At 42.5% G+C, this 26,993-nt stretch overlaps 1 protein-coding gene across 2 annotated transcripts; it reads left to right on the top strand.

Annotated features, from left to right (window-relative positions):
• Positions 1 to 19,559: 19,559 nt before the first annotated feature.
• Positions 19,560 to 22,106, top strand: LOC122538894 (proteoglycan 4-like). Of its 2 annotated transcripts, XM_043673385.1 has the most exons (3): positions 19,560 to 19,739; positions 20,061 to 21,577; positions 21,659 to 22,106. In XM_043673385.1, exons 1-3 carry the CDS (start codon positions 19,617 to 19,619, stop codon positions 21,783 to 21,785), a joined length of 1,767 nt encoding a protein of 588 aa, XP_043529320.1. In that variant the 5' UTR covers positions 19,560 to 19,616; the 3' UTR covers positions 21,786 to 22,106. The 2 variants fall into 2 exon arrangements, with proteins under 2 accessions (XP_043529320.1, XP_043529319.1); XM_043673384.1 differs by having other exon boundaries at positions 19,561 to 19,739; positions 20,061 to 22,106.
• Positions 22,107 to 26,993: the final 4,887 nt, after the last annotated feature.

Below are 26,993 nucleotides of genomic sequence, written 5' to 3'. Positions count from 1 at the left end.
CTGCGTCGCCGAGGCTCTCTAGAAAATCTCACCGACCACAAATCTCCTTTGCAACACAGATTGTGGAATCTTGCGCCGTACTTTGAACGAGAAGACGTCCGACTTCTTAACCGAATGCATCGCTTTGCTAAGATTCGAGATTTCTACATTGCGTGAAATTAAAAAGACAGATGATTTTCATTCGTTGACTTTTTTTTTTTTAGAATTTAGAGAATATTTTTAATATTATTTTTACATCTCATTTTGGAAGTAAACACGCGTTCTTCGTTTGCTTGGAAATTTTAACAAATACATCGATTTAAAACTACTTCAATTTATCAGCTAGGTTTCGTTTGATCTATATCTTTTTGAACTGTATCTCTTTAATCATCCAACATCCTTTCTTTTTCTCCTCGCGAATTAAAATGTCAATCAAATTCGTAAATTTTCCTCAGTTAATGCAAACTAAAAATGTGGCTGGAGAAGATACGTACAAATTTCCACTCTTTCCAAAGTACGTAAAACGCCTGGTCGTAAAACGCGTTCACTCTGTTTTCCCAGTAAACCAATCCTAATCTGAAAACCGTGTCTCAAAATATAATACAGTGCTGCTCCCTGCGAAGGGTGGCTAGCAGTCTGTATGCCGGAGATACACGTCTGAAATGAAAATACGCGGGAAGATAGGCTGACACGATGCCAAGCGAGGGTTCGTTCGTTCAGGAAGACGTTAAACGGGACATAAACGCGGCGATTAATTCTGCAGCGCGATTTTTCTACGGCCGGTTCCGCCATTATCTGATTGGACGCGGCACGGTCCCAGGCTCGTTTTGGCCGGCGGCCGATGTATTTCCCGTTGCAGCACTCTTGATTCTCGTAGCGCGAAATTTGTTTACGAATCTGGGGAGAAAATTTAAGAGACTTCGCCCTCGCTGCGGATAAATTCGATAGAAACCACGAGAGCGCGCGGCGAATCCGGCCACTAAATATCGACATTGTTACAATTTTGTGAAAAGAAATCGTACGATAGTAAATTCGAAACCTGTACTTTCAAAATGCATCGGTTCGCTTTATTTTTTTTTTTTTTTTTTTTTTTTTTTTTAAGCGTTCCAACTACTACACAACAGATGGCAAAGCGAAAATAATGTTATAAATTGTTACAGTACCTGTGTAAAAGCATTGAAAATTTTTTTTGGTTATTGTTTGCAAGAAAAATTTCCGCTTTTTGTACAATTTATTCAACTTTGTATACAAGGACGAAGAGATGTTACAACTTGTTAAATTTTCTAAGCCTAACATTGAAAATAACGAAAAAAGAAAAAATTCATCAACCTCTTAGGAGTTACTGCAAGACTCCATTGTAAGACTCAGTTACGAAGAAAATTTTCCAATGCTTTCAATTCAACACGATGTGACAATTCATAACACTTTCGAGAAGAAAAGTATCTTTATTTACTCACCCGTTACGTGATCTAAACACGATATAAAATAAAATGAATAACATATTTTGAAAGTTGAAGCTTTAAACATTAAAATGAGCCTAAACTTGTTATCGCATCGTATTCCATTTTTCTACAAAATTGTAACAATTTCAATATTTAGTTTATATAGTAACAGTAATATAGTATATAGCAATAATTCCGAATAGCAATTAGATTCATTATACGTCGCGTCGAATAATTTTAAACAGCGTATTTCGAATGTGAATTCTTTCTTGTTTTTACATCGTTAAGGGTTGGTTTTAAGCCGCGGTTATTCTTACCCGTTATTGTTAGATGCACGGTCAGTCGACTCGAAATGCAGGATTACACGTAGATTGCGTTATTAATAGTTGTTGATCTACAACTTACGTGTTTACTAGCAAGTTGATCGATACGTGACGTAGGTAGAAACCATGGTCGTTTGTCAGTTGTTCTAAACAAGACTCTGAATCGTGAGACTCTGGCTTCGTATCCTCGTTTCAAAGATCTCGGATCTTATCTCAGAAAAAAATTTAATTTTCATTTCCAAGACAACGTACGCAAAAAAGAAGAAAAAAGAAGAAAGAAATGACGACCTTTTCACACTGCGAGCGAACGCTCAAATTTCCTTTTCCGAGCGATGTGCGTTGTTAATTAATTAAACTCTAATCAAGAGAAGATAAGGCTCTCAAAAGGAATTAAATATCAGAATTTCATTTCTGACACGCGAGTGTAAATCTCGCGTTACGTTCTGTACCGAGTCATCTCTCTCTCTCTCTCGAGGCAGCGACGTTCCCGTTTCGAAAGCACGCCACGTTTCGCGCAGCCCTCCTTCATCCCCCTACCCGGATCTTGTAAAACAGGTCAAACCCCTGTTTATCGCCTGTCTATCCCCCGTTCCCAATGAACGGCTAATGTTCCGCGTCGAGCCAGCGGAATTTCACCACGAACGGCGTACGTAGCAACGAAGAACGGCAATTACAGGGAAGTTCTCGTCGGGACTTAATTGCTGCTTACCCGCGATAGCGATTGCGGCTACGGTACACGATCACTTGCAAAGGAATCCGTGAATTTCCGTCGCGGAACGATCGTCGAACAGCGCCAGGCTTGGAGGCGGTGGCGATGGCGGTGGCGGAGGGAGGGAGGGAGGAGAGGGCACGGGGACACACACGAGCGTGACAAATGCCAGATTACTTTCACGGGCGAACAATACGGCGCGGGATGCGTAGAGAGCGGAACCGAGCTGTTAATTTCCTGTCGCGGAAGCAAACAGACGACGAACCCGCCAGAAACAAAGGTTCGCGAGGGATCTTTACCCTGTACACGCCTCGACACCCTTTCGCCCTACCACCACCGTCGCGCATCGTCCGTCTGCCCTTTGTTTTTGCGCCCCGTTATAATTCAGCTTAACTCGCGCCACGCGGTAAAAATCTCATCGACACACTGCGTAGGCCTCGCGCGCGTGTTCGCGTGTGTGTGTGTGTGACAATAGTGTTTCGTTTGAACGAATTTCTGCCCTACGACAAAGTATAATGGATAATCGATGCATTTCTGTGAAATAAGTACCAACACCCCGGAATTGATTGGAAATTTTGTTCGAGCAAATATTTGAATTTAATAGAGATTTCTAGTAAAATGGGACAATGAGTACGTTACCAGTTACCAAGAAGCAGTTTCAGAGTCATTCGTAATGAGACTGGCAGGCGTTTGACGTACCTGAAAAGACAAAACCGAGATAAAGATCAGTTTTTTTTTTTTTTTTTAGATATCGCAAGGAGTCTTGTATCGTAAATGTTCAATATATTTTTCATCCGCGATTTAATTGTAACATCAACAAAGAGAATTGTAAATTAATTATTTCGACTCTGGTAATAATTCGGAGGAAAATAAAACCCTCCAAAATTAAGAAGGAAGTCTATTCTAATCTCAACAAAGAAAATTATAAACCGATAATTTTTAACCACTCTGGTAATTCTAATTTCCATAAAAATGAAGAAGGAAACCTATTGTAATATCAACAAAATTATAAACTGATATACTATAAATATAATACGACTATAAACAAGGAAAATTATAAACTGATCATTTGGAAACACTCTGGTGGTTCTAGCTTTGCCGGATTTGACCAAAGAAATAGATCCGGTCCCTCCGGCGAATTAAGAGCGAAATCTATCCGCTGCTGCGGTTCTATCCACCCTCTCGGAAACGGCCATCTTTCTAGCCACGTTGCATCGGCTTTTTCGCGCGGACGTTCTAACAAAAACTCGGGTTCCCAGCCGGTCGGTCGTCTATCGCGCAGAACGATCCCGTCCGTTTTTCAGCGGCCCCGGCGAAGGGAACAGACCCGTCATTTTGTCGCCGGTCGTCTATCAGATCGTCAGAACGGACGAGCATTATTGCATTGTCTTAAATACAAAGCGATACTTCGTCCTCGTCGAGCCGTGGTGGTAATCGTTTAGCTCTTCCGTAATAGCGTGAACAGATCGGCGTGAACGATTATGAAAGAAAACGCATGTCGGGCCAGTGTCCCGGGCGTCAAGTAGGCCGCGAATCGTCAAATTACAGGCCGCTGTCCCTCCTTCCTCGTAATTTCACGGACTGTGGATCGCTCTGATAACAGATTCGCCGCGTATAATGCGGCAACACACAAGTTCTAAGGCTTAATGAACGGAGAGGCTCTGGTCGTTTGAATTTTCATGCATGCGACTCGACCTCGGGCCCTTTCCTCCTGCCATTTTAGGACTACAGAGAGAGAGAGAGAGAGGGAAGAAATCGCGACGATTGTCGGTTTCCGGTTCGACCGGAGAGATACTCTTTTCGCGAACGTTTCACCTTGCGTAGCATCTAGTTAGTAAGACTAGTACAGTAACGAGTATCTGTTATTTCGATAGCTTTATTTGATCGTCGATCAATCGTAATTTAACTCGAGTAAATTTGATCTAACAAAAGGCAGTTAGCGATATGAAGATCGGCTACTCTCGCAAGTAAGTTTCATTATGAGCAAATTGCGAATGTACAATTGTCCAACAGTACAAAAGTCGTACGTCGAGTTAAATTACGTTCGATCGACGACTAAACGATAAGACTTCAGTCTGCCTCATTGTCAGTGTCGAGATGACAGATACGAGATTTGAACCAGGATTTGAGCAGGACAGTTTTCTCAGAGAATACGAAACGATAACCGAAATATCGAGGAGTTTTCTCGCGATCGGGCCGATCAAACTTGGCGTTATTAGCGATTGCGGGCTACAGTCGAGTTGCCGGTTGATCGAAAATGTTACGACTATTGTTACGAGGCGCGTGCGTGTTCTGATTCGAGCGAAACGAACGAACAAACTCGCGGTCGGCTGCGGACGTTTCAACGAGCAAAGTTCCGAGCACAAGGAAATTTCCAATTCGAGCTCACGATAGCTCTCTCACAGTCGCGCGCACAGGTCAGAAAGTTTACCGATTACGTTTCGATTGCCTTATCAGATTTTCGGCTCTTCGAGAGTGTTCGGCGAGAGCACCTCTCGCGTTCTCGATTGATTTGATCAATTACGTAAAGAGAGTTACCGGGGCGAGCGAGATAAACAACGAGAGACGTGTTTATTCCGCAACGCGCCATCCGTCGGAAATAGCCTCGCGGGGAGAGGAGACGGCCAGCTTTCGCGTTCTAAGTTTAAACGACGCCCTTTGAAAATTTACCGCTCGATGCGCACCGCTTGAACGCGAGCACGATGTTCTACGATAGCTCAGACTAGAATAATATATTCTAGCTTTAGTTTCGAAAGAGAGAGAGAGAGAGAGAGAGAGAGAGAGAGAGAGACGCTGTTGCGAAAGAGCGTGAGCGTGAAATCGTCAGTTCTAATTTCACCGTGATTGAAGAAGAAAGAAGATCCGATGACACGCTTCGTTTCTCCTTCCTTCTAAATCCGTAGAAAAGTATAAAATTAAGGATTCTCCTTGAACATGTAACGAATGGTAACGAGAGTTCATAGGTAAGTAGAAAAGTATCTTTTTAATATGTTAAATTACTCTGAAATTAATTTCCAAGAAACACATGCAAATTGAGTTGTTGCGAATAATAGTACGTCACGAATAATAGTAAATTATAAAAAATTATAGTAGTAAAATATATTATAATTAATAAGATTATATTAATAATAGTAAATTATAAAAAATTATAATAGTAAAATATAGTAAATTATAAATAATATATAGAAATATATAGTAATATATAGTATAAAATATAATATAGTATAAATTATATATAAAATATAAATATAATATAATTATAATATAGTATAAATTATAAATAATATATATAGTAAAATATAGTAAATTATAAAAAATTATAATAGTAAAATAATAAAATAATAGTATAAATTATAAATAATATATATAGTACAGTAAAAGTATAAATAATATATATAGTAAATTATAAAAAATTATATAAAATTATAAAAAATTATATAATAGTAAAATAATAAAATAATAAAAATTATAATAGTATAATAGTAAAAAAATTATAGTAATTTATAATAGTAAAAAATTATAATAAATTATAAAAAATTATAATAGTAAATTATATTTTTAATAAAATTAATAAGATTATATTAATACTAGTTGTTAGTTAATTATAAAAAATTATAGTAGTAAATTATATTAATAATATAATTAATAAGATTATATTAATAGTAGTAAATTATGAAAAATTATAAAAAGTGGTATTTTTGCAGCAAAAGTTTTTCAAAACAGTTAGCGAAAAATTTCCCGCGAAATCCCTCGAACTTCTCTCGAGGGCCGAGTATGTCACGTTGGCCAAAAAAACGACGAAGCACCCTGCTCCAGCTCTCGAAAGAGAAAGGAGGGTGGAAAGAATCACGTGGAAACTGGCGAGTGAAATTGCCGGGGCGAAGGAATCGTCGACAACACGGAAACACGCAAGAAATTTGATCTGCAAGCTCGGATATTAAACTCGCGTGGGGGGAGGTGAAGGAAGCTACATACGGGATACCCCTAGTTCAGCTTCAGACGAAAGTCCAAAGACAGGAAAGCCTGGCAACCGTACGGCGGACCTCTGATATCAAAGGTAGGGAGATAAGAGGAGGCTCCTCCGTCGAGATTGGCACTCGAGATTGATACACGCGTGCTTGATTTTCGCTTGTTCTTTGAAGAGACTCGCCGGCCGCTCGATGCCTCCTTTACTCTCATCTCTCTCTCTCTCTCTCTCTCTCTCTCTCTCTTTCTCTCTGTGCCCCAACTTGCGAGACATCATTGCGAGGAGCAGGCTGGAAATTGCCCCTGGGTCGCTTTCGAATTTCACGCGGATCGCGAGATTCTGGATCGTTCGAGCGAGATGGAAAGAGCCTTTGGCTTCTTGACGGTGCACAAGGGGTGGAGAGGATTCAAAGGACTCAAACGAGAAATAATGTACAAAATTTACTTTAACCCTCCGACTTTTATTGGTAGCTACCAACGTGCCGAGTATTCCCTTTATTTTTTTCTTACAAATGAATTCATTCCGTGCGCAAGAATTTCATCTACTTCATTCGGAACGAAGAACTAGCAACTGAACTAACGACTGTCGATATCATTTGGAAGAAACTTGGCAACTTGCAAGAAAAACAAAGGTGATCGGTTTCGTTTATTTTAAATTAGCCGGATTTTCCGCGTCGCGTCACATGTAAGATACGATGAAGAATGAACGAGCCAATAGGCCAGTAAGACGTAACGTAATGTACTTGTATCGAAGTGGTCTCGATATCGGCTAATCTGTCCACTGATAAGCCAAGGAATACAATATACGAGGTACACAGGTATCGATAAGATCGGCGAATCTTATTGGATTCATTTTTGCACGAGCTTATCGCACTTACGTACGACGTAACGTGAAATTTGCCCGATCGTAGCCTCGGCTACTGACCGAGTGAATTCCGGGCACCGTTCCGCAATTTAATAACCCGTGAAGTCCCTGTCAGACTGCTGTAAAACCGGACGGGCGACGTCCCCCGGGGTGCAAACACCGCTCGAATCGCCCCAGCGAAACTTCACGTGCTGTTTCCTCGGTGCGTGACCACGCAAGTCTGGCCATTTGTATATTAGTTAGCTGCAGGTAGATGGAACCTGCTAGACGTCTAGCGTCTGACAGGGGGGCGTTGCCGAAACGTAAAACTTCCGAGGACTCCGAAGGAGAAACCTACTCTGCTTCGAAAGTTCGCCGTTAATGTATTCCTCTTCCCACGGCGCGCCGTGTCCATAAACCGATTCCACGAAGGAACGCTAATCGAAGGAACGAATTTTTCTTTTTCTTTTTTTTTTTTTTTTTTTTTTTTTCCACCCACTGTTTCGAACCCTCGTCCAAATTACGATACCCGAGTTCCAGGGAGCTCTAACTGCCGTCACAGACGCTCGACATTTTTCTAGCTCACTCTCGTCGACGTTAATGCTTAATAGCTCCCACTTTCGAGTCGTCGAACGTTATCTAGCGGATTTCATCGAGCAATGACTTGCAGACTGTCTCGAGTCTCAACTTGCTCACCGATGAAACAACCAACAGATCCTACACTTACAATCTCTGTAAAACCTCTGAACGTATTGGAGGATAGAAATAGAGGATAGAAATTCCGACGGCAGCAAAACAAATTTTCAATCTCAATGTTCAACGCCGTCTTTCACGAATAAACGAACGTATGGAGGTAATTCTGATTGAATGTTGTTGCACGCACAGCTCAGGTCAGTCGATCGCGCTGCTTCCGATTGTTGCGAACCGATACACGCGTGTCCCATATTCCGTAAGCGAGCACGTTTCGCGGGTGAATCGAGGTTGTATCCAGGTCGCGGGTCGACCTCCGCGGCTCGTACAATTAAACGAAACGCTTCGTTCGACAATCTCGTTCGCGTGTGTCTCTCTCCTGCTCTTGGTAAACCCTCCTATCCTCTGCCGTGACGCGAAATCGTCGAGAAACGAGCGCACAAAAAAGCCGCGCCGATTGGACAATGCAATCGGCGAAACGAGCGGGAACGATCCGGAGTTTCTACGAGTGGAACGGCTCAAAGATTCGTCGAGCAGCGTGTCCCGCGGGGCGCGACCGTATAATGCGGGAAAAACACCGGGCCAGAGAGCAGCCGATAAAATTGTATCGTCCCGGCGGATGGCCACCTTTAACTCCGCGGATCCGGGTCATTCATTGGTCATCCATACCGTCGCGACACCGTAAGCAAATCATACACTTTTTGTCCATTTTCATTGCGGTGATTAAATGGCCGGATGCACACACGAACGCGGGTTTTTCTTCTCCTTCTCCAAGGTTGGAGAAGGAGCGATGTACGTCGATTTTAACACTGGAACTATCAACGACCAAAGCACAAAATTTCCAGTAAAAGGAACAGAAAATCTTTAATGATACGACAGAGTATTCAAATCTCCGAAAACACACTATTTTATATCTATACAATATCTAACGAAAATATCCAAATTGTCATTCCGACCGTTTTGGTAGTTTTAGTATTAACTCGATTTAATTTTGACGCTACTTCTGGGAAACTACGTGAAAAATAGGTCTGTTGGTTTGGAAGTTTCGATTTTTCTGGAATTGAAAGATTCTCTCGCTCTTTTATTTTCTAAAGATGAAATTCTTCGTCATCGAGGAATAATTTCTTTTCCTGAAGAAAGTTCGTCTGTAAATTTTCGTTTGTCGGATTTTACTAGTTTAATTGTTCAATTCTTTTCGTCTGAATGTCTAAAAAGATATTTCTCTCCGATGAAAAAAAGAATTGTCGATAAAGGATAGCTCAATTTTAATAGCGACGAATAATTTTCCACCGATTTATCAGCGAGAGCCGTTCGGTTTTTTTTTCCTGAATGGAAAAGCAAATATCAATGGGGATGGGCGTGATATATTTTTTTATAAGATATATATATATTTTTTCATAGCTAAAATAAACGAACTGCCAGGTACATAAATCGCGTGCGCGTGGCTCTAGACGCGTATATCTCTCGAAAGCTACGCTGATCGATTCCACACGCCGAATGGTACGAAACAGCGATAATGCATTAATTTGTAAAAGCATTAATTTGTAAAATTTATCTCGCAATTTGCTTCCGTAACGAATCGAACTGATAGTGATAGATAATTTCTTTTCGAAGATATCCACTGAACATATTCACGGTATCCGAGAACGTAATTTAAAGATTTACCCAACCATCGCAGAAGCGCAGAAAAAGTCAGAACTGACTAACAGACGGAAATCACGTCGTTTCTCACCTTTCACACGGGCTAATTTCCCTCGTTGATGGTGATTTCACTCCGCCGGACATTGTAGCCTTTCGTCTGCGTTTCTGGGGAATTCGAACGAAATCCAATGCGAACGTTGAAACACGCAACCGTTACACGGCCGATTCTCTGTTCGCTGGTTCCGCTGGTATCGATACACGCGGACGGTCGCGCGTTTAATTCACCGCTTTCATCCGCGAATAAACATCGAACTTTCGCGATTTAATTGGATATCAAACAATAACCAAGCCGTTCGACTCTGTTTTATACACCGACAAAAGCGGCGCGTGGTCCTTTAAATCGTTGGCTAGGCACGACACGCTGATCCCACTGTGCTGTTTGTATCTGCTAACGTGATACAGCCTATACTGTGTGTGTGTGTGTGTGTGTATCTCGGTTGTTGCAGAATTTCGTGTAAAAGCAACGTCTTGTCTCGTCTGGTCGTTGAGAGAACGCTCGGCGAAAAAGCGGAGGGATAGAAGAAACGTTCTTGAGCCGGTGAATTCGTTTCACGGAGAGGGAAGGAGGTTACAGTTAGCCAGCTGCTTGGTTCAAGCCCATTTTCACGGGGAAACACCATCGCCCTTTACGCACTGAAATCTAATAATAACCGCATCGTATACATATGCATGCGCATCGATTCGCGTTTCCAAGTGAACACATGCGTACACGCAGCATACACGGTGTTTCCGAAATTTTCGATCGGACATCGTACTGTTTCGTTGGTAACTTAGGAAGCTGATTCCCTTTCATCAACTCTTTAGCCTTGCGATCGAATCGCAAAATCGCAATAAAGAAGATATTAATTTTTAGAGTTAACAAGTTCCCTTCTATTCTGTGTCAGTGATCGAAAAATTTCCGTCGTTTGTCAATAAAAGTTGTCTTCGCGAACATTCTTTGGCAGATTTCTTTACAAGAGAAAATTTTCGATTGTCAAATGACCAATTTTCTTTGCATCCGAATATATATGAAGAAATTCGATCACTCATAAATGTTTTCTTTATGAAGATCCTTGGCAGATTCTTCTACAAAACAAAATGGTTGTTTTATTAACAAGTGACCAAAATTCTTCAATGACGATTCACCATTGAGCAGAACTTGTTCCATATTAACTCTACCAACGTGAATTGATTTTACGGTGGACAGAGATTCACTTGAATCTTAATCCGGTGAAGAGTACGGGAGAATTAGCCGGATAATTCGCGAACACCGTGTACACGTTGCGCAGGTACGCACGAGCATTTCCATACGTATGTATATAGTTGCACGGTTAGAACTATTATCAGGGCGCTGGTTTGGCCAAGGGTCGTGCGGTCACGTGGACCAGATAGCGGTCCACGAATCACTGAACACGAAGCCACTCGACGAGAAACGTTGATGCATAATCTACGCTATTTCTCGAAATCACGCGTCACTGCGCGATCGTGGAATCGCGTCAACGTCCATCGGATCGACGATTTCCATAGTTCGTAAGTGGAAAGCGGAAATACGTGTGGTTGAGGTGCAAGGAACAAGCCACCTTTCCACACTGGGTACAAGTCATCTTCCAAATGGTGGAAAAATCGGATTACACCGTCGAAGCTGTTTCCGAGATGGAAATCGTCTGACGGAGCGTTGTGCGCGATCTTGGGATTGATTTATTACAGATTACGGGGAACGTGCGAACGACTAAATTGCTACTGTACGTAATATGTGTCTATGAGGATACGGAGATTCAAGATTCAATTCATTTCCTGCCGAGCGTTCCACGGGATTAGAATTTTATTTATTGGAGCAGATATCTTTGTCTAGGAGTTGGTTTCATTACGCTTGATTGGATTCGCCGTCTTCTATTTAAAATCCGAAATTAATAATAATAGCGCGGGACTTGAAAAATTTCTCTCCAGAAACCTGCTCGCTTATCGTTTTACCATTCTTATCGCTGTTGGAAATTAATTAATCTGGAGCAGATAGTTTTATATTTTCTCTAAGGAGACCATTATCCTTTCTTACATTTAAAATCCGAAATTTAAAGAAAAACGAAAATAATCAGGATTCCAAAAATTTCACCAGGAATCTTACTTATCGTTTCACCATTCTTAACTGTCCCGTCGCTGTTGGAAATGAACGCCCGATTAAAAAATCAATGATCTACTGGATAGTAGATAGCGCGTTATTTTGTCGCGATTTGACGTCTCGAAAAATCACCTCACGCGTTTGAAACGACGGAGGAAACGGCAGCTGTCTGTGGGTCGTCGCGAGGAAAGAATGACCGGTGGCCAGGCAATGTAAACGTCACCCGGCACTGAATTAATTATCCTCGCTCGGCTCCACCGCAAACACAGCGAACCAATGTTTCCTGATCGATATTCGATATTTGCCACGACGCTGACATGTTTATGGAAACATTCGTGACGCGCGCGTCGTTACGCCTGTCCTAATATTCGTCGGGGATCCTGAACTTTGGAATTAATCCGCCAAATTGCCAACTACTCGCACCACCTTCGCTTGTGCCGTACCGTCAATTCACCAACAGCATTTCGTAGCTCGTTCAAAACGATTCTCCCTCGTATTTTTCGTATATATTTCTTTCTTGTTCGAATTTTCTGCGAGTCAAACATTGAAATTAATTTTTACGAAATACGCAATTTTTTTTTTTTTTTCAACCAATATTTCTCGGAATTTGGCCGAACGAATCACACGCGTTGATGAAATTTATCCGCGCGTAACGTTCCACGCAATCCTCACGAGCCCCTTCCCCAGGGCCAATAAACAAAACTCCCGACGCCTGGACCCTCACGCACGACCCGGCTAGCTGTCATTAGATTTCCTTACAGGAAGACAGATCCGACGGGAAGAAAAAGGAGAAAGAGGAGAGGAAGGAAGGAAAAAAGGAATGGTGAGAGAAAGAGAGACAAAAAGAGAAGAAAGAAGAGGAGAAAAAGAACTGGCAGCGATCTAATCCAGCTAGAAACGTGTCTCGAATTTCCCTCCCCGTCGATTCGTTCGACGTCAGCGTTCGACTTACAATATTTCCCAATTGACCGACCCACTTCGCCGGGAATTACGGATTAGCTTTGACAAATGCGGCCAAAATGTCGGGAATTCGTTCGCAGCTAGCGGAAATCATATCGGCCGTAATAATTCCCTCCCCCTTGGCTGTGCAATAGCAGCGAGTTCCACCAGTCTGGATCGCGCTCGATCCATCATCTTTCACGGAGAAAAATCAGTTCGGCGCTCGTTCGTCACCGAGACCAGTTTTAATTACCAGCCACCAGGCTGGATAATGATGACGAACGAGCTCGTATCGACGTTATCGGTGTGTGTGAGAGAGAGAGAGAGAGAGAGAGGAAGGCTGTACTCGCGACGTTGGATCAAAGGTGACTCGATATAATTCAACAAGTTGATTTTATTTGACGATCGATTAAACTGTTTGGCGGTTGCTCGATGGAAATTATCGGAGTAGCAGGAACGCGTGTACACAGAATCGGTACGTACATATAATTAATTAAACAATTAATTAATTAAAGAATCAACTGAATCAGATACTCGAATAACGGAAATTCTTTCCTTCCCTTCTTTTTTCACGTATCGATCGGAGTTCTGTCTCGAGTTCTCTCATCGAGTCAGTGAAAGACGAAAAATGGAACGAGCCGAGTTCTGTTTGATTGTGAGGATGAACGCAGATTGACTCAAGGCAACTCACGTCGCGCGATTATACCACGATTTTCCTGGCCGTCCTGGGAAAATCGTTAAGCCCAAGACGGTGGACGGCTCTCGGGTTTCTTTTCATCGAGCCATACTCCATAATTAGGGGACCGTGCGTGAAACGTGCGTCGTTGGACGAAAGAGGAGACCTCGAGGATTTCTACCTTCGTTGGGATTGTTCCCGATTCGCAATACGTGAGGATGCTGCGTTCACGGGATTTCGAGGTTGACCCTTTGACACGATCGATGCCTCGAAGGTTACCTTTTTGATTGTACAGTGGCGCAACTTCGTCGCCCCACCCTTACACTGGCTCTCTGAATATTTCTTCTGAGTTTACTACAATTTTTTTTTTTTTTTTACAGCTGCTCGTGTCTTTTGACGTGGCACAGGAGCAACTGTTTTATTCAAAGATGTTAGAATCTTGCTGAATATCCGATTCGGTGACTTATAAATATTTATAATGAAAATCCTTGTTCAGAAGCCCTGTTGACCAACTCCATGAATTAAAATGTACAAAAGGATATTAGTTCCAGAGGTACAAAAGTACTTCTCGATGGTTTCTACAGATTTTAACTACCTTTCAGAGAGCTTCTTTTCATCCAGAGACGCTGCCTGGATTGAACCTTCGATTAAAATACAATCCGACGATTGTCGTCACTTGCTCGACTTCCAAGTGTCGGCGAGAGAGAAATAAACAGGTACGTGAAAAATAGAAGAAGTTTGTCGATCGGCATTCATATCGTGTTCGTATCGCTTCGAAAATTCCACGGGACCCCGGTGACTGTCTCGCGGCGTGTCCGTCTCGCGAAACCACTAGTAAATATCACTCTGGTCGCGTTGAAAATTTTATGTATGCACATACACGTGCTCGAGAATTTCCTCCACGTGCATGTGTGTGTGTGTGTGTGTGTGTGTGTGTGTGTGTGTGCGCGCGCGCGCGCGCGCGCGCGCTAGGCGTCCCTCCGTTCTACACTTTCCTACGTAGTGGCGGTCATAAAAAACCGCTGACCGATATTATCCACTCTAAGCTGGTTTACCATGTTCCTACGTGTTCTGTCAGCTCTTCGCGCCAACAGGCGGCCACGCCGCGCCGGGACTAAAACGAAAAAGCGCAACGGCCCCGGTTAGTCCGCGCCACGTCGCCACGTGACGTGAGTAATTACCGGTGCGGGCGTGCATGCACACGCGTCCCTACACATACGGCTGTCTAAACGCTAACTATCGTCCAGAGGAAGAGGATGAGAGGATGGTGTTGAAAAGAACGAAAGGATGACTATACGATCCTCGAGAGTTCGATCTTTGTTATTGAAGAATTTTTTGCAGATTTTTAGCTGTTCAATTGGAACAAGTAATTCGGATCGAACGATTCTGCTCTGTTTGCGAAAGCAGAGATTGCGAAACTTTTATTATACGAGAGATTGATTAAGAGAGATTGAGATTATCGTAGGATAATAACAGTTCGCTCTGATATCGCGCGATTTTTTTGAATTATTCCTCGATACGCGAATTTCTTTCAAAAGTTCAAAAGAGATCTAAAATCATGAATTCGCTGGAAAATTCTCCTCTTTGAACATTTAGAATTCACAAAAACAACCTGAAACACTTTGAAACACCTGAAGATCTAAGTTTTTGTAACAGATTGAAGACATTATTGAAGTATTATCTTTCACTGATGCAGATAGTAGCGTTTTTCTCGTAATTTTCGGAGAGAATCACGGAAATGCCGGTAATAAGAGCAAACTCGTCGCTCTACCATGTATATACGCGATACTCGACCGTGTATCGAGCCGCACTGGCAAGATTTTTAATAGTCGTCAAGCCGGAAACTCGTCCGGGATTAATGCGTCCCGGCGTAATGAGAAGCAGGCGGAAAATAACCGGGAAAACGTCCAACCCTTTCGCGTGTTTCACCGGCCAACTCTCTCTTCCTCTCTTGCTTTCTCTCTCTCTCTCTCTCTCTCTCTCTCTCCACGAGATGCAAGTCAAACGCGCGAGCCGTCCCTAGCCGAGATAGATTGCACAGTCACGTGCAATGCTAATCAGATCTCTGGTTGATAAGCAAATTGATAATCTGATCGATCGCTCGAAACTGTAGCTGAATAGCGAGCTGATTGAATGAATTCGGTCGAGCGACTGGAAAATTTATTAAGATCTCTCCGCGCTATTTTATAGTTTATCGTACGTATTAAATTGCTAAAATTTATTTTAGGCTTTTCATTCTATCACAGAATTGGCGACAGTGATAGAAATTCGTGATGAAATTCAATTGAATGGAAAATTTACTAGCGGAAGTAATCTTCGTAGCAAAGATCTTGTAGCTTTTCTCGAGGCGTAGTTTCGCATGAAAGTTTGAAGTATTAAAAATTCTAAAATTCTAAACTAGATCGTGTATGAAAATTTTTCGCAATTGCTAATAGGCTTTTTCTATGCATTTATAATTGGCAAAGCTAACATACGGAAATGTATAAAACATTTAAAACACAGCACGTGTTACAAAATTTAATAATACTTATCACTTGTACTCGAGAAGTGATTAACAATTGATTGCAAGATCGACCGATTAATAATCGATCGAGATAATTTCAAGATTGACTAATTGTAGATCACTTAACTATAAATTGCTAGGTTTGTTTTTCTTTTTTTCTTTTTTTTTAGATTTCTTCCTTTCAGACTCGTGATCTTTCTTCGGATTGAATTGATACAACGGGAATCTCTTTTACCGCGAAGGGAAGAATTTCGTAAATCCGTCACGTCACCCCAACCATCCACGAAGATCCTGACGGGGGGTTAACGGCGTTTGACGGGGGCTTTTATGCAAATGCACCGGGCCTCCATCAGCCGCGGTCGTTCGGAATCGCGTTCTTCGTTAAAGGATCTCCTATCTCTCCCCTCTCAAAGCTGTGTCGTTGGAATCTCGCTGACTCGGCAAATCACTCATACTGCTCGAAAGCTTCAGAACGAGGAATTCTCCAACGTGTCACGATCGCTCGATTAAAAAAACTTACGCAGATGCAAACCGAACGTATCGAGATTAATTGAAGTCGCTGTAATATCTCTCTGTTTCACTCCGACAACGTTCGACGATTGAGAAATCTTGAAACTCGAGAGTCGAACGATTCGAGGATCGTTGAATTTTGTACGGTGTCGCGCAGTGAAGTTTTCGCAGCGGCAGGAAAGGGACGGGACGAAGGAGAACGAAATAAAACGGGAGAAAGAAAACGAAAGAAAAAAAAAAAAAAAAAAAAAAAAGAAAAAGAAAAAAAAAAAAACCAGGCGAAAAAAGGGAAAAAAAAAAAAAAAAAAAAAAAAAAAAAAAAAAGAAAATAGGTGGAGAGAAAAAAACCACGCGATGAATGTTTTACTGGATTCCTTTCTTCCTGGATCCAAAGTTGCGGTATTTCCCCATTCAACGGGAAATTCAGCTAGATATTTGTCACGAACAACGAGCGGACGATGAATGCGCGAAAACCGATTACTAGAGATAGAGGAACAGTTGCCGCTCTGGGCAACGCTGGGAAATACGGCCGCGCAACTCCCGCGCTGTACACAAATTATTTTTCTTTCATACGGCTACACAATTCCGTTTTGTAGAGCGGCCGACCGGTGCACTTTAATTTCTCCAGAGATTTATGCAAGCCCGGGCCGCTTTGAGCCTCCGCGCGCCACGCGTAATAACGGGAACGATGCGTGTACGAGCTGCAACATCGGTTACACGTTTCCCCGTCGTCCTTTCACCCGAGACCAAAACGTCAACGATCTTAATGTCTCCGCGAGCAAGATTTACGCGAACAGGCTCCCACGTTTCCGCTCTTTTTCTCTCCCGTCTCGACGTCCTGTCCTCTCCTTCTGGCTCGATTATTTTTTCAAAGAATTTTCTTTTTCAGGAGGGTGAGAACGTGGTTTTCGTCCACGCGGTGAATGTTAATTATCGCGTTGCTGACGAAAATGATCGAAACGATTCGACGAGTTCTTCGAACGTAGTTCCTCTATGACCTTTGGGATTTTTTCATTTTTTTTTTCTGGAAACCTTCCTTGCAGACACATTTCTCGAATTGATTATTCGAATATTGGAATATTTGTTATTTCTTTTTCAAATGACTATCAGTCAATCGGTCGGTCGATCAAATTAGCTGATTATTGGCTGATACAACTTTGATTCATCATTCTATTTAATCAATGTTAAAAATCATTCCATTTAATCAATGATTAAAGGAATCATTCTATTTAATCAATGTTAAATATCTTCGTGGCAATTAGAACGCTTGCGCAATAATTTACTAATTATCAACGAAATTTGTCAAGTTGCAAGCTGTGGATTATTCGTGTCGTTTTTGTAATTCTGCACGCTGACAAAGAGGAACATTTACTCGAACTTGTTCCGTGGCTGCTTCATTTTCAATATTCACGCGTTTCGATTTGAAGGGATTGGAAGATACTGTGAAACGACGCGAAATGTATGTACCATGCAGTTGTTACAAGATTTTGAAGCCAGATATTCGTCTATCACGAACGAAAATTTAATCAAAAAACACTTCATAAAGATAAGATTCGAGCTACGTAGCGATCCTACACGAGATCAACAATTCTGCGCGATTCTTCCATAATTCTTACCGACAGATAAATAATATAAAGATCGATTTACATCGGTCTCTCGGGTTTGCCTTTTTCCATTCCTAATGAAACAACGAGAGAACGCAAAGCGCTAACAGGGCAACGTACCAAAAATCTCCAAGTCACGTTCACGCAGCACGCGTCCCATAATTTAATGCTTAGTTAAGGGACGCGGACTTAAATTAGTTAACCGCTGAAAAGATCAGCGGAACGCGACCGATCGTCTCGCTGTTTGTCGAGGAGGACGTCGTGAATACAAATTCTAAGCAGCGGCGTAACCGTGGAATTTCAAGGAGCGTCTCGTAAACGAAAGTTCGTCGAACGAGTTAACGAAACACGTTCACGCTGATCGATTTTCGAACTTGGGATGTTTTTAGGTACGTTCGTTCTCGTTTCGACAAACAAAATTTGATTCTTGAAAAAAATTTCATTTAAATATACCGTATCGGAGCTATAAAGAGTTTCTGTTTCCTGCAAGTGAGAAGATTCTTCTGGAGAAATCTAAGACAAATTATCCCGGAATTTATATGCAATTATGCAGTTTAAATTTAAATTTTTAAGTATTGAGTAAATAGAAGTTTCATAACAAGCGAACTATTCTTTCGTTTCTTTTATTACGAGTATTTGATTCAATTCCAGTTTTTAGCTTTTTCTACGGAAGTCGATTATCGCGAGAAGTAGCGAATCAGGATAAACGAAATGTGCATCGTTTTATTGCTGCCGTATCGGTAAATCAATATTTTATCAAGCTTCTATTTACAATTGCATGTTGAACCTCAGAAATTTCGAAATATTTCCTTCAACTCAGATACGTTTCTCGTAATATCAAATATTGTTTTGCAGTTTGTATTATTTCTTTCTTCTTCTTTTTCGATACCACGATAAGCAACACGCGCGACTTGGCTATCTTTCGACGTCATAAAAGATTATAAATTATTTCATTTATTGCAACATGCAGCGATTCGTTATCAGCTGTAATTAGACATTCCAGTGAGTTCATGATTCTCCGTATTTGTCCTCGCAGATAAGAATCGTGATACCGTGTACAAATTCAACTGTCTTTCTATTGCAAATTATTTCAGCGACAGTAATTAGACAAAGCTGAATCTCAATTAAATATATCATAAAAAAAAAATAGACGTGTAAGTACAGACAAATTCGTGTTTTTAATTTTAGGGTACTTTAGACGAAATAAAAAAAAAAGAAGTGCAGCGAAGGAGGATAAAATTTTCTATTCCATTTCTATGAAAATTTTTCTTTTTTTCTCAAAAAAAAAAAAAAAAAAAAGAAAGAAAAATAATATATTAGCTATATTGCTATCTTTCACGCATCTTGCATGAAAGCAGCATCACAGAATACAACGGAAGAAGAAAAAACACTCTTTTACGTATTACGTATTAGTCATACTCGCGCGAAATGTGCGATGAAAAAATGAAAGGCAAACATCGTTACGTAAGTTATTGTTACCATTGAGAGATAGCTATTTTCGAGTTGATATAATCATTCGATCTACAAGAAACTGTCTCCGGCTGTTGATAACGAAAAGCTATATATGGTATCACAGCTAATTGCAAGGTAGATTTGAGAAGTTGTTCCAATCGGGCACCATCCAGGACGTTCAATATGCGTGGCTACGTTCTTCTGTTGGTCTGTCTGTCGCTGATTGCCTCCTCATGGGGTCGTAACTTGATTCTTGGCAAACGTTCACCTAACGACGTGCTCATAGACGATCGACTCGTCTTCAAGGTGAGTAGCCAACGATCGTGGCATTGTTACCATCAATTCCCATTGAATAGATATCGTTCGATTGTATTTTCACTAGTTAAGTGAATTCAAATCGAGATGAGAGCTTCGAAATCAAAACGCTTCTGGTTTTTTAACCAACGTTGCACTGGCTCGCTTGATTTGCAACATTTCTCAATCAGTTTACATCTGCAAGACTCTGTCTTTCAATACTCGAGTCCAAGAAATTCGATTGACATTTGCTCATTGTGCTTCAATTTGAATTCTATGATTTTAAGAAATTTCAAGAAACTGTATTGACAATATACATATTCTCATTCGCAGCCGCCAGTGCCAGGTGTCAAACAGATAATGACCATTAACGCAACTGCACCAGCCGGTTATGAAATCTCCTCCATCAGGGCAATTAGTCTGAATTCGAAAGCAATAAACGTCAAACTTGTGAGAGGTTACCTCGGGCAACAATCCGTCGTCCTACTGGCTGTTGCTAAGCCAGGTTGGATTCTTCTGGCGAGAGTCTACGTATACGCTGTTCCTAGAGATGCCGAAACTACTGTCGAATCACCTACTTCTACTGAACCAGTGGTAACTACTCCCAGCGAACCAGCATCTACTCCCAGCGAACCAGCATCTACTCCAAGCGAACCAGCATCTACTCCCAGTGAACCAGCATCTACTCCCAGTGAACCAGCATCTACTCCAAGTGAACCAGCATCTACTCCAAGCGAACCAGCATCTACTCCGAGCGAACCAGCATCTACTCCCAGCGAACCAGCATCTACTCCAAGCGAACCAGCATCTACCCCCAGTGAACCAGCATCTACTCCCAGTGAACCAGCATCTACTCCCAGCGAACCAGCATCTACTCCAAGCGAACCAGCATCTACTCCCAGTGAACCAGCATCTACTCCCAGCGAACCAGCATCTACTCCAAGCGAACCAGCATCTACTACAAGCGAACCAGCATCTACTCCCAGTGAACCAGCATCTACTCCCAGCGAACCAGCATCTACTCCCAGTGAACCAGCATCCACTCCGAGTGAACCAACATCTACTCCCAGCGAACCAGCATCTACTTCCAGCGAACCAGCATCTACTCCCAGCGAACCAGCATCTACTCCCAGTGAACCAGCATCTACTCCCAGTGAACCAGCATCCACTCCGAGTGAACCAACATCTACTCCAAGCGAACCAGCATCTACTCCAAGCGAACCAGCATCTACTCCCAGCGAACCAGCATCTACTCCCAGCGAACCAGCATCTACTCCAAGCGAACCAGCATCTACTTCCAGCGAACCAGCATCTACTCCGAGTGAACCAACATCTACTCCCAGTGAACCAGCATCCACTCCGAGTGAACCAACATCTACTTCCAGCGAACCAGCATCTACTCCCAGCGAACCAGCATCTACTCCAAGCGAACCAGCATCTACTCCCAGCGAACCAGCATCTACTCCCAGTGAACCAGCATCTACTCCCAGCGAACCAGCATCTACTCCCAGCGAACCAGCATCTACTCCCAGTGAACCAGCATCCACTCCGAGTGAACCAACATCTACTCCAAGCGAACCAGCATCTACTCCCAGTGAACCAGCATCTACTTCCAGTGAACCAGCATCCACTCCGAGTGAACCAACATCTACTCCAAGCGAACCAGCATCTACTCCAAGCGAACCAGCATCAACTGCCAGTGAACCAGCATCTACTCCAAGCGAACCAGCATCAACTGCCAGTGAACCAGTATCTACTCCCAGTGAACCAGCATCTACTCCCAGCGAACCAGCATCTACTCCTAGCGAACCAGCATCTACTCCCAGTGAACCAGCATCTACTCCCAGTGAACCAGCATCGACTCCCAGTGAACCAGCATCTACTCCCAGCAAACCAGCATCGACTGCCAGCGAACCAGCATCTACTTCCAGTGAACCAACAAGTAGCACCGTAGCAACAACTAGCGAAGAAAACACCTGGCCACCAGTGTGGACTGAGACAGATGAAATTGAGCAACCGTCAACCCCGATCGTTCCAGCATGGTGGAAATGGTCCTAAGTTGGATTCTAACACGATAATGAGAGTTAACAATTAGTTTATTACGTTTCTACATATCTACGTCCGGGGTAGTGTGAATCGTCTGCGACGATTCACGAGCAGTCGATTGAAAATCATATTTTGTTTAGCCTCTGGACGTCAAATACGTTAATATCTCATGAAAAAAAATATGTATAGTGTGATCATCTTTTTATCAACGATCTAGCAGCTGTGTCACAACACATCAAGTTTGAACGCCGTGATATACCTTACAAGCCGTACAATTATTTAATCCATTCTATCAATCGACATTCCTTAAATAAATTATAATTATTCCATCAATCTATCGTAGTATTTTACACCAAACTTCATTATTACAGTTACTAGAAAGCAACCTCTCATTGGACAACATTTGGTCTCTGATGCTGACGTGAAATTCGTTGAGACGGTAAGAGATCGACCCTTCTCTCGAATTTTATTCTTCGACCAATCCTATCTTCTTAATACTTTCACGATAAAGTGCATTTTCTGCGACACATTCGTTGAAACATTTGTAGAGTTTTCTCAATCTCGAGCAATTGCCACGCAGTTAGGAAGACAGCTGTTTAGTTGTCCTTTCGCCTCAACGTTCCGCCGTTCCTCCGGTGGAATAAATTAAAATTCCCACGGGCGAGCTGGTAAACGGGAGAGCAACGTCGGCCCTTTTCCCGTGCGTCGTCGTCATCGTTTACGTTATTTCCTCGGCTACCATTGATTCCGTGACGGGAGGGATGTAATTCGGCGTCGCTTGGAAATTCGAAGCACAGACGATTCGTTCGCTAACGCATTTCCAGGAAATGCTCGCTTCTAGAGACCCTGGCCCCGGATGCTTTAAGGCTGCATCGCACGTAAGCCACTGCTGTGTTACTTGATTCGCTTCATCATCCGGTGTAGCTTGCTTAGTCGTTTTCCTATTTCTTTCCATCGTGTCTCTGTCTTGTACAAGGTCCGCGTTCACGTGAAGCGTTCTCGCAACGTGGATTTCAAGAACGCGGCCACGTTCGTGAAAATTGTATCCACTTCAATTTGGTAAAATCGGATTTGTATGGACGGTTGCGAGAGGTGGAAAGCTGACCGGCCCGTCTGGAATTTTCATGACGTTTACGGCCGCGATCAATCGGCCGCCTAATCGGTTCTTTTGAAACATTAATTCGCCCGCGATATCGGCTCGTCTTTTTTTGTTAAATATTTCAGCAGGAGTCATGGCCTTCTCCCAACCATCCTCGATAAATATCGCCATCCATCGAACTCTCCACCGGCGTAAAGTGTTCGTTCGATTTTGATTGGAGAGAAACGATTCGGAATCAATGATTCACCAGCTCCGGCAAAAGTGTTTCTATATTTTTGAGGGTTCGGTGTAAGGGAGAGATTGAATTTTACGGCTCGAATCGGGATCGAAGGCGAAACTTTTAATCCACAATAGGTTTGTTACCATTACGAATGTTACGACGCTGTTTGTACGAAGTTTAAGTAGCAAATAGTAATTAACGGACTGTGGGTGTCCATACGAATTCACTCGTACTTCCATGAATTTTATACTTTCGCAACCAAAAATTTTTCACGCGTAAAAATCTACGTATGCGCAAAGATAAATCTAGTAAATTAATCTTCAATACATCAAAGACTGAACGAAAATTGTAGACTTTGTCAGCGTTTTTAAAATTATGCTGAACATTATGAAATATCGAAGAAGAAAGAAACGAAATTAATAAAAAGAAAAAAAAATAGACCGCTCGATCCACTCGCGCGTATGTGGGACCGCGCGTGTATGTCGCGGAATATTGCGGAACGAGAAGCAGATGGCTGTAGGCAGATTAGAAAGACACGCCGGAGAAAATAATTACAACCAGAGTGCTGACGCGCCGCGAGTACCGAAACTCCGGCGACTATTTTTCAAGCGTTCAACGTTAATCCCGGGGCCGTTTCCCTGGGTCGAAACTTCGGCGCGCCGCCGCCGCGGTTCTCCCGCCTATGGAGAGGCAGAACAGGAAGCAGCCGGAAAAACAGGATCGCGGGGGATTACAGGGTGGTTATTACGTCGCGCGAGCCGGCAGCTTCATATAACTCAGCGGGGGAGAGAACCTCCACTCGTAAACTTTCATTTCCGAGCGGCCAAGGACGGCGAGATTAAAGGGCCCCGGCCCGCGAATTTCACTCGGCCCGGGTCCCGCGTCCAACATCCGGTTTTCTCCGGTTACCAACCGGGATCCGGAATCCGATCGATTCTCCCCCCCCCCCCTTCGCCCTTCCTCTTCGTTGTTCGTTCGACGATGAAAAATCGTCGTGAGAGAGGAACGAACAAGGAGTGGAAAAGAGAAGAGAAGAGAAAGAGAGACAGAGAGAGAGAGAGAGACAGAGAGAGAGAGATAGAGAGAGAGAGAGAGAGGAAGAAAAAGGGAATCGCGATGGCGAAGGGCATCGCGACGCCGCAACGGCACAGCAACAAGTGAGAGTCGAAGAGTTATTGGACCCAAAAGCCTGTAATAATGGCCGGCGCGGAGTCGAGCGGAATCGAACGCTCTCCTCCGGTTTTATTCCGGCGCATCCACGATCGGAGAAAGTCAATACAAAGGAGGAACCGATCGACTGGAAAATCGCTGCATCGCGATTACTCTTCGTTTCTTTTCGTTTCTCCTCTCCGCCCCCCCCCCTCTCCCCCCACTCCTTCGCGTCTCTTGTCTATTTTTCTAGATCAGCCCGCGGACGATTAAACGGCTCTCGGGGACGAATTTATGAAAGTTCAATTCGTGGAAACGGATCGTTTGCGTTTCAGGGTGTTGAACACCGATTAATTTCGAAGAATATACGACGGAGAATGTAGGGCCTATCTATCGACAGAAAATTGTTCCACGTAGCTGCGTGGATTTCTTGTAATTTCTGCACATTTGTTTCGGTGCAATCCGTTTCTAGTTTCTACGATTTCAATTATTTCATTTCTGCTAATAAAAGATCCATAGTCTACTATACGCTTTCGTTCGTGAATTGCAAACCTCACGAAGAACAAGAGGCTGTGTATTTTTTTCAAGAAGCTGTAAACTGTCGTGTCACTGTCGAAAGTGTAATCATGTGATCCAACGACTTCTGTCAGTTATCAATGCCACTAAATGTTCGCTATGATTACGGACTTGATAACGAATTTTTCGCAACTCATTGGCGCGATTTCATCGCTTCGTCGATCATCGAGTCAGATTTTACTTTGATTTTGACACGAGATTGATCGTAACGGAGCATCGATGCTCTATTACACTTCTAGATTTCTCGCTTTGCGTTACCTCGCTGCGTGATATCGATTTGAAATCAGACTTTTGCTTTTCGATTACGAAATTACACATCGTCGTACACGATAGCTTAATCGTCGAAGTATCTTCTGGTTGCTTGTAGACAGCTACGAAATCACCCGGTCTAATCATAAGATTGGAAAAGTAAAAAGTTCCATCGATGAGAATATTACTTTTATCTTATCTCCAATTTCTTTATTCCTCGCTGAGAAAAAAATTCTCGCTTTCTCAATCAGTTCGTCGTATCAATCGTATCTCTTTTTCCTCGACGTTTCCGAAAAATGTCGACGTTCCGCAGAAATCGCGATACAGCAAGATACAGACACGTGAAAGACACAGGCAGTGTAATTTCAGCGACGTGCACGCGGTAAAAATTAGACAGGTGGAACGACCGTGACTCGCGGTACCCCTTACAAGTCGGCAACCTTGAGCGATCAAAGTCTCAACATCTGTCACTGTGCTCTTTTCTCTTCCCGTTCGGTGTCGAACGTACAATTCGACTCGTACAACCGTCATATTTGTGACGCGTTAAAATGCCCGGCACGGAACTTTTATCGACGTCGACACACCCCGAGTTATTTCCTTCGCGGATGCCTCGTATCGGTGGTTCGTCGCTGGCATGCAAAGCAGCCCACGATTCGTTTCCTTCGCGCCCCATGTAGCTTGTAATTTCACCGTAGAACAGGAAATCCTCGTGTTCTTAGACGCATCGTTTCTTTCCCTAATTCATAATTCCCCAGTGGGACTGGCAGAGTTCTCGGAATTTTTCACACTAATCTACCAAAGACCGGGCAGTTTCATTTATCACTCAATTTCGAAAGGAATCGAAATCTTCAATTCATCTTTCGGAGAATTATAGAACTTGTATCGATGAGAAGTCTTGAAGAAATCTTTGGAGTTTTGTAGAGAAATTTTTGGGATTTCTATACTCGTAATACTCGAAACTTTTCGAAATTTTTAGAAAACTGTAGGTTTCAAACGATTAAAAATATAAAGCGAACGTTCGAAATATTTTTCAATTTCTTTCTTCTTCTTCTTCTTCTTCTTCTATTTTTCTTTAATGTCGCATCGACAGCGAGGTCATTAGCGACGACGGTGCCATTAGATATGNTACTCTTTGTATGTCATTTTGAGAAGTCAGGTTTATGTTTGCGTTGATTCCGTATTTCTGTCTTTGGATTTCTGTGGTGTGACATTCGTGCAGTATGTGGGTTATTGTTAGTGGATGGTTATTGCAATGAGTGCAGGTGGTGTAGTTTTTTTGAGTTTGTGTTCATGTGTCAGCTTGGTATGACTGGTTCTTAGGCGTTCTTAGCCTTACCAACAGAAAAGAAGGAATAATTATCTTAATTTCTTTCATTTTCAAGTTTCTTAAAATTTTCGAAATTCTCTTTTTACTTTCATTATTTTTTAATCATATCAACTACTTGTGTGGATTATTAGCGACTCGGAGCCAAATCTTACAATTTATTATAAGAAAATGTATTAATTTTAGAACTGCTTCTTTATCCTTCAGATTGTCAGTGTGAGAAGGATTTATGTTTATTCGTGGTGTATTTTCTGCGCTGGACAATAATAAAATTCAATTTGAACTTCGAACAACAAAATCGCAAGTCGGAGGAGGATCGAAAAATTTGTTATCTGAAGTTTTCTATTTTCGATCTCCGTTATTGCTGATTTCAGTGGCAAAGAACGGCGCTTCGCTCTCGGGTATGTTGTCCCGCTCTGATTTTTCTATTTTCTTTCGCCCTCCCCCTCTTCCTCGTTTCGAGGAGTCGGATCTATGGATCTGGTCGGTGAATCGAAAATTCATTTGCCAAACGTTCTCGTGGACGGAGCGCGAGACACACCGAGTCGGCGTGTTTATTTTAATTTCCGGGAAATCGTGCGAGCTTTTCCGTTCCACGGCCCT

Source organism: Frieseomelitta varia, unplaced genomic scaffold, assembly GCF_011392965.1.
Source record: "Frieseomelitta varia isolate USP_RPSP 00005682 unplaced genomic scaffold, Fvar_1.2 scaffold_182, whole genome shotgun sequence".
NCBI lineage: Eukaryota > Metazoa > Arthropoda > Insecta > Hymenoptera > Apidae > Frieseomelitta > Frieseomelitta varia.
The sequence above is the reverse complement of the archived record's forward strand: the minus strand, read 5'-3'. Positions and strand labels throughout refer to the sequence as shown.